This window comes from Rhinopithecus bieti, unplaced genomic scaffold, assembly GCF_001698545.2.
Source record: "Rhinopithecus bieti isolate Rb0 unplaced genomic scaffold, ASM169854v2 scaffold_20840, whole genome shotgun sequence".
In the NCBI taxonomy this organism is placed as follows: Eukaryota; Metazoa; Chordata; class Mammalia; order Primates; family Cercopithecidae; genus Rhinopithecus; species Rhinopithecus bieti.
Window position 1 is genome coordinate 143,205 of NW_016809955.1, and position 8,764 is coordinate 151,968.

At 42.8% G+C, this 8,764-nt stretch overlaps 1 protein-coding gene across 3 annotated transcripts in view; it reads right to left on the reverse strand.

The window, feature by feature from the left end:
• LOC108541467 (schlafen family member 12-like) overlaps window positions 1-8,764 on the reverse strand; it is a 61,873-nt gene that overhangs the window by 2,461 nt on the left and 50,648 nt on the right. The window contains exons 3-4 of one of the 3 annotated variants that reach the window (XM_017891018.1): window positions 2,487-3,565; window positions 1,430-1,540 (exon numbers count right to left, since the gene is read on the reverse strand). In XM_017891018.1, coding sequence (XP_017746507.1) covers window positions 1,430-1,540; window positions 2,487-3,565 — 1,190 coding nt within the window. The remainder of the gene's footprint in view (window positions 1-1,429; window positions 1,541-2,486; window positions 3,566-8,764) is intronic. The other 2 variants (XM_017891020.1, XM_017891019.1) reach the window with 2 other exon arrangements.

An 8,764-nucleotide genomic window follows, 5' to 3' on the forward strand; every position in this document is an offset into this window, starting at 1 on the left:
AAATTACTATAATATCTTTTTTAAAATCCCCCCAAAAATAAAATAGATGAAAAGATAAAGATGTCCTGATTCTCTTACAGGCTCAGAAAATTGAAATCAATGGATAAAAATCATCAGGGGTTTGATACCCTTAAGCCCTGCTTTGTTCAAGGGTCAATTGTATGTAGTAATATCGCAGAGGTAGCGTGACAGATCAGTGGGTGAAACTGAGTTTTCAGTAACTGGATCTAGGAAAAGTGGTTATCCACATGAGATAAAATGAAATAGCCCCCTACATCACTGCTTATGGATATGGATTACATATTTAAATGTTAAGTGTAAAATTTTAAAAATTTTAAAAGAAAATAAACAGAAATATCTTGATAACCCCCGGGTAGGGAAAGATCTCTTATACAAGGCACAAAGAGCACTAAACCACAAAATTTTCAAATGGTAAGTTTGACTATATCCAGTTTAAAACTACTAAGGAGAATATGCCTTGTGAAAAGAAAAAATGCAAGTCATGAACTTGGAGAAGACATCTGAAATCTGTGATATCTGTGACTAAATGAGGATTTTATGTTAGAATATGTGAATTGCTCCTAGAAATCAGTAAGAAAAAGACAAAACCTATTACAAAAATGAGCAAAAGACAGAATCGCCACTTCATAGAAGATACAATATCTTCTATGGCAATAAGTATATGGAGAGGTGCCCAACCCGATCAATAACCAGGGAAAGGCATACCAAAAAGAGATAGCATTTTATACCCATTTGACTGAGGGAGAAAAGAAGTTCAAGAGGAGAACAAGCAGAAAGATGAAGAGAGAAGTCTGGCATTGGAAGAGATGTGGCATTTCCAATATATTGCTGGTGGGAGTAAAGTGAGCCATCTACTTTGGAAATTATCTTATTGGCATTATCTTATTACTTAAATATTTACACACTGCCTGAACCAACAATTTAACCCCTACTTAGGCACCCAAGAGAAACTCTTGCACATATGCATCAAAAGACTGAATAAGAATATTAAAGGTAACACTGTTCACATAGCAGAAAACAGAAAATAACTCATTGCCTATCAACAACAACAGGTGAATAAATCAGAGATGCTGAGTATTTCTTCAGTAACTGAATATAGCCATGCCTGAAGCTGGGTGCCAGTCCAGACTGCTCAGTGACATGATGTATATTCTTCCTTTTCTGCTTAAACTAAGCTGAATTGGGTTGCTCTTATTTTCAAGTAAAGAAGTTTCTATTACACCAAGGAAATTACAATCCAAAGCTAAAGAAATAGAATTTGACAAATTCGATGACTAAAAACACCAAAGAATTTCCATAAACACAAGAATGTGCTTCCATAACAAATGTCAAGACAGAGCTAGTTTGAAGAGAAGGAGGTTTAAACATAGTCACACCAACAACTCCATGGAAGCCAGAATTAAACTACCTGGAAGGTGATAGCTCCGTGGCTGAATTTTGAAGTTAATATATTCACGAAGTGGACAACTCTGGGAGACAGGCGATGATGTACCTGCTGGAGAGGGCAGTTCTTTATATACTATGGAATAATGTTAGAAAACAAAATCACACTCTTAATTTGGCACAAGACAGATTCAACCTAAGTAATGCACAGTATGCCAAAAGTCTACTTAGAACTGACCCTGCATTCCCAATACAAAATATTAGATATTGTGGTTACATATTGTGGTTAGATTCCTAGGTCAGATACAAATTGTAAAATTAACCCTTGATGCTGCTGATACACTCTATACTTGGAATGAAAATTAACAGTAAAAATGCATTGATAGCAACTTAATACATTGCCATATAACTGAGTTTATTTTAAAAGAAGTTAAAATTAGAAGAATGTGATGGCTAGTGAAGGAAAGCTGGGTTTTATGCAGATTCTGAGGGACAAGCTTGCATTTTCAGAGATTTTGTTAAGTTGCTAGTTCTGGTCTAATTTCACTGGAGTCTTTCCTTTTCCAAAACCAGATAAAATATCAGCATTATTCTTCGCTCATTGGTACCATTTAGGGTTACTCTTTGGCTCATAAATGTGAGAGGAAGAGGGAAAAGGCTTTACAGGAAATAAATGGAAAGGGGATAAAGAAAGATGAAAGAGCAAGTAAGTAAAAGAGTAAGTGTTCCCGAAAGAAAGCAATGGTTAGTTACAAAAACTAAGCTCTGAAAGAAAAAAGAAAAGAATTGAACAGGCTTTTCTTGAAAGTGGGCAAAGATGTGGTAGAGAAGAAACATCTAGAATCTTTGCATCAGATAAGGCTACTAAGAGTAGATATTTACTTATTGCATGGAATATCTGTCTTCTAAGTATGTAGAAGAAAACAAGAGGCAGGAAAGTATTGATTATATCCACCAGAGATTAGTAAATTAGATGTTGAAATTTGAAGACTTTTAATCTTGTCCCTAATCCCAAAGATACAATAAAACCTTCCTGCCACCCAAGCCAAATGTATCCTTATTGCCAATCCTCCTTCGTCAACCTCGTTCTGAATCCACCATGAACTGGATCCATTCCTTCTCGGTCAGCGGCTCCACTCTGTTATCTTTCACGTGCCAGGAATCAGGCTTTTTAGCAAACACTGCACAGCAGGAGCGCTCCACTCTGAGTGCATACACATATCCACTAAGACTTCCTTTATCATATACTCTAAGGAATTTGCATAAGTAATCTATCGTCCCCTTCTCCATACAGAAGTGATGCACAGGCAGTTTCCCAATGGAATTTTTTGTTACTTCTTCTAACTTAGTAAGACAACTGTTCTCTGATTTAAAGCCAATTATTTCTTTATCTTCATTTAGACCAACGAATAAATATCCTCCATCAGTATTTGCAAATGCAGAAACATATTGAGGGAGAATCTCTCTAATTCGTTGTAACAACTTTGTTGTTGAGAAGTTTTTAATTTCAACGTGTGTGGATTCAGTAAAGGTCAATTTTTCTTTATAATTAAGTTCTGTTCTGTTAAAAAAATCAGCAGCCAAGGCTTCCATGTTACTTTCTTCTTGTACATCAACACAGACCCTCGTTGTGGGCAATTTTGGTCTTAAATATGCTCTCCCTCCGGTTTTTTCCTTGTCTTTGAGGAACTCCAGTGCAGCAGAAGCATTCATGACTTTTACAGACGTTACATCTCTCTTGTACAAATTGGAGCTCAACGTGGCAATCTGCAGACTAGAGGTTTCCAAGCTCCATGATTTCACAAAAATGTGAAAGTAGTTACCATTCTGCATGAAGTCCAGGAAATTAGGAACAAATGGCAGCATATCACTAAAAGAATTTTCCAAATCTAGTCCTATTCCATCTTTTTTATAACTATAGTCTTCATTCTCAACTTCAGCCTTGATCACTCCCCCTCCAGAATTCAGCAGAGCACACACAGCTCGTGAGATATTTTCATTCTGCTGTTTACTCAGTTGACGATCCTTCATTTTTTTTCTATTGTTCTCTCCAAGAGTGACTCTTCCCACATTTAGAACCAGCTCAGCATAATTTGTGTCTAAATCAATACTGATGTTCATTTTCCCAGCAGTTAAGCAGTTTCCAAGCAGAAGTTCTTTTCTGTAAAATAGACAGAGCCGTTAGAATAGGAGCTAAACCAGAGAGACAGCAAATTCTGCATTATGAAGCAAACAGAAAAATCCTTTACTGTATATTTTCCACTAGACTGGTAAGTATATGAGTCTGAGATAACTAATTTCTGACAAATTTTGAGCTAAGACTGTCATAATTTATACTCCGACTGAATTTTCAAATTTGTTACAACTGTTTTATATGATCTTATTCTAATAATTTTAATCTTGTCTTTATATGTCTTTGTGTCCTTTCTCATCACTAATATTGTACAATTTGTTTTCTCTTTTCTTTCTTTAAGTAAATCCCTGGAGGGATTCTACGTTTTTATCTTCTCAGTGGACCAGGTTTTAGTCATACATATTATTTCTGCTTTACTTTTTATTTTAGTAATTTCAGCTTTTACCTTCATTGATTATCTCCTTTTATGGGAAATCCCTTTGGAAAACTGCCAGATAAGGTCTAAGAGAGTCCAGCAATAAAAATCTTAATTATTTTTTATTCTTATAAGAATAAATTAGATTCACAAATGTTAGGCATTGATCTCAAGCAAAGCAGACCAACTCACTGTGCCCTTTCCCTATCAAACATCCATGTTTTAAATGAGGTAATTGTGGGTGGCAAGCCCCCAGGTGCCAAGGCAAGAGACCAAGGGCACTAGCAGTTCCAGTATAATAAGGAAAAAATATAGAATTAAGAATAGTTACACTAAAAATAGATTATAGATATGATTATATATGATTATCATTTATCATTAGTTCGTAGTATTATTCTTTATTCCAATACTATAATAATCTTTGTTCTACAATTATAACCTAGAAAAAACCAGGCCATACAGAGATAGGAGCTGAAGGGACACAGTGAGACGTGACCAGAAGACAAGAGTGTGAGCCCTCTGTCATGCCGGGACAGGGCCATTAGAGGGCTCCCTGGTCTATCGGTAACGCCGGCACCTGGGAAGGCACCTGTTACCTAGCGGACCTTGGTCTAGCGGTAGTGTCAGTGCCTGGGGAAGGCACCCATTACTCAGCAGACCGGGAAAGGGAGTCTGCCTTCCCAGGAGAGTTAGAGAAGACTGCTCCACCACCTCTTGTGGAGCAGCCATCTGGAGGCCTAACAATCTCCCTGTGATGCTGTGCCTCAGCAGTCACATTCCTGGTCCACTTTCATGTTCCATGCTGTACACCTGGCTCTGCCTTCTAGATAGCAGTAGCAGAATTAGTGAAAGTACTAAAAGTCTTTGAAATGCATAGAAAAAATAATGGCATGAGCTGTCCTCTCTCCGCCTTGGCTGCCAAACAGGGAAGGGCCCCCTGTCCAGTGGACACGTGACTCACGTGACCTTACCTATCATTGGAGATGGCTCACACTCCTTACCCTGCCCCCTTGTCTTGTATCCAATAAATAACAGTGCAGCCTGGCATTCGGGGCCACTACTGGTCTCCACACCTTGGTGGTAGTGGCCCCCTGGCCCAGTTGTTTTTCTTCTCTCTTTGTCCTGTGTCTTTATTTCTATGATGTCTCATCTCCACACATGAGGAGAAAAACTCACAGACTCTGTAGGACTGGACCCTACAGGTAATATTGGTTTTTTTGTTTGTTTGTTTTGTTTTGTTTTGTTTTGTGATGGAGTTTTGCTCTTGTTGCCCAGGCTGGAGTGCAATGGCACAATCTCAGGTCACTGCAACCTCCACCTCCTGGGTTCAAGGGATTCTCCTGCCTCAGCCTCCCAAGTAGTTAGGATTACAGGCACCTGCCACCACACCTAATTTTTCTACTTTTAGTAGAGATGGGGTTTCACCATGTTGGCCAGTCTGGTCTTGAACTGCTGACCTCAAGTGACCCGCCTGCCTCGGTCTCCCAAAGTGCTGGGATTACAAGCGTGAGCTACTGCACCCAGGCACATGTTCACAGCTTCTATTTGAAGGATCTTAAAACCACAGAGAGTGTAGCAGTGCACGCCAGCCCTCTCCCCCACCTCCCTTTGCCCACACTCACATTCCTTTCCTTATGCCCAAATCACTGGCTTAGTTAGAAAGACCATTCTATCCTGAGACTAAACGAAGGAAAGGGATGCAGAGTCCACTGGCTTCTGTTGCCTCACATTTGAATAGAGGCTTCAAGCAACAATTACCTACGGGATGTGTCTGAGAGGCACTATAGAAAGGGGGCAGAATTATCTACCAGCTTGAGAAATGATACATCTCTCAGGACTTTTGGAGGAGAACCTGCTCCATGCTGCAGGAGCTGTGTGGAGCTGGGCTTTACTGCCAGGGCCTTGTCCTGGATGCTGGAAGGAACCAGAAGATTCAAAATAGAGTCAGGGTCCAGGCCACCAGTGCAGGGCAGGGCACATGACAATCGACATTGCCACCACTGCCACCAGCCCCAGTGCAGCCCTGGGAAGGAGCTTGTTCTCTCCTCCTGGGTGATTGCTGCTCTGCTAGGAGACCGTAAGCAAGAGGAGTCCACCCTGGGCTGTGGGGTACCTGCCCTCTCTCCCTCACAGAGTGCCATAAAACAAAGCAGCATCATGCATCAGCCCGTGTTTCCAGCAGTTTATCAGAGCCTCAGATGTGTGGTGTAGATCCCATCGCCTTTAGGCTCCGGAGAACCGGCAAGCATGTGGTGCCCTGGGCAGGGTCCCAGTTGACCATGATCCCCATGTCTGGCATCTTTTTTGTGGGTCTCCCCGCCTTTTTTTTGTTTTTTGTTTTTTATTTTTAAAATTTATTTATTTAATTTTTTTTCAGACGGAGTCTTGCTCTTGTCACCTAGGTTGGAGTGTAGCAGCGTGATCTTAGCTCACTGCAACCTCTGCCTCCCGGGTTCAAGTGATTCTCCTGCCTCAGCCTCCTGAATAGCTGGGATTAGAGGCACCCACCACCACCACGCCTGGCTAATTTTTGTACTTTTAGTAGAGACAGGTTTCGCCACATTGGCCAAGCTGATCTTGAACTCCTGATCTCAGCTGATCTACCCGCCTCGGCCTCCCAAAGTGCTGGGATTACAGGCGTGAGCTACCGCGCCTGGCCTTTTTTTTCTTTCTTTTTTTTGAGACAGTCTCACTCTGTCGCCTAGGCCAGAGTGCAATGGCATGATGTCGGCTCACNAGGCTGGAGTGCAATGGCACAATCTCAGGTCACTGCAACCTCCACCTCCTGGGTTCAAGGGATTCTCCTGCCTCAGCCTCCGGAGTAACTGGGATTACAGGCATGCACTACCATGCCCAGCTAATTTTGTATTGTTAGTAAAGACAGGGTTTCACCATGTTGGCTAGGCTGGTCTCCAACTCCTGACCTCAGATGATCCGCCTGCCCAGCCTCCCAAAATTCTGGGATTACAGGTGTGAGCCACCACGCCCAGTCAAGGTAATATTCTTATATACAAAACGCCTGTGCTCTACCTTGAATGTTTGTGTCTTCCCAAAATTCATATGTTGAAATTTTAATGTCCAACATGATGGGGCCTTTGGGAGGTGATTAGGTTAAAGGGTGGATCCCTCATGAATGAGATTAGTGCTCTTCTAAAAGGGACCTTAGAAAGCTAGCGATGGCAGCCTGCCATCACAAAGGCAGAAGCAGGGAGGTGCAGTTAGGGCTGCACACTTTCTGGAGCCCATGGGAGCCCTGCCTCTTCCAAGCTGGGATATGAGCTTCCCAGGTACTTCTGCAGCCACCCAGACCACCACTGTAGACCCAGGCCTTCCGCTCTAAGGAGCATGCTGGAATCCTGCCCCACAACCCTGCGCCATGCAGTTGCAGTCACCCAAGTCGAGATTGCAGATTCAGGCATCCCTGCACTCTTGGGGCCTGGGAAGGGCCCCCTGCCCTTGCAGGCTCAGAAGTGGCTGCTCCCACTGCCTGGCTTCTCCTTCTCCCTGCTACCAATGCCCACTCTGGTCTGAGAGCAAAGACTGGCCAAACTCTGGAGACATAAATGGTAGTGAGAGGCAGATAGATTCCTGGGTCAAAGGAAGCAGTCCCTGGTAGGGCCACATCTTCAGGGCCTGAAGGCTGGGGACCGGGCTGCCAGTCCTGTGGACTGTGGGGGCTTGTGGTGCCTCTTCTGGGGCTGCATATAGACTGATGGCACACACTTTCTCCACTCTGAGGTCCATAAAAGCCTTGGGCTCAACCAGAGCAGGGTCAGAGGAGGAAGAGACAAAGAGAGGACCAACTTCAGAGAGGAACTACCCTCTCTACTGATAGCAGGAGAGGACAGGACAACCAGCTGCAGAAAGGAACTATCCTCTCTGCTGAGAGCTTCAGAGACCTGCAGAGACATTGGGACTACAGCTGCGAGAGGAGCAACTGTCCCCAGGGCCTCCTCTCTGCTGAGAGCAGCAGACGTAGGAAGGACCAGTAGCAGAGAGAAGCTACCCTCCCCAGGGCCTCTCCTCTGCTGAGAGCTGAACATTCCACGGGATGACCTGCCTACAGAGAGGAGTTACTCACTGTAGGTCTCCACTGAGCTATCCTAACACTTAATAAAATTCATCTTCGTCTTGTTCACCCTTCATTTGTCTGCATACCTCATTCTTCCTGGACACAGGACAAGAACTCTGGCAAAGGTACCACCAGCCACAGAGGTTTCTGGCCAGAAAATCGACACCCCAAAGATCCCGTAACACTAGTTCACCCCTTCTGCCATATGAAAAACACAGAAGGAGTTGACAGTCTGCAATTGGAAGAGGGTCCTCGCCAGAATCCAATGATGCTGGTATCTTGATCTTGGACTTCCCAGCATCCAGAACTGTGAGTAATAAAATTCCGGTATCTATAAGCCACACAGTTTACGGTATTTTGTTATGGCAGGCTGACTAGACTAAGACAGTGTGCTTTAGTCTATGTATACCTAATCCATTAGCTCTTTTCCTTTAAAATCTATGGGGATCACTGTATTGCTATAGACGAAAATCTAAAAATATTATAGGTTTGTCAAATGGCCTAGAGACAGTTGAGAGTAAAGTCCATCATAGGTAGTAATCACTACACTAGGAAAGGGCTATAAAGGGGTCAGAATATTCCTGTCCACTGCTAGACCAATATCATGCAGATACTCAGCTAAGGTTGTGGATACCACCTGTGTCTCTACAAATTTCTGATCATGTGTAAACCATAATAAAATTGAGGCTCCAGATCATTTGGACAACTGGGGTTACATCAAGAGAATTTATATGCAAAT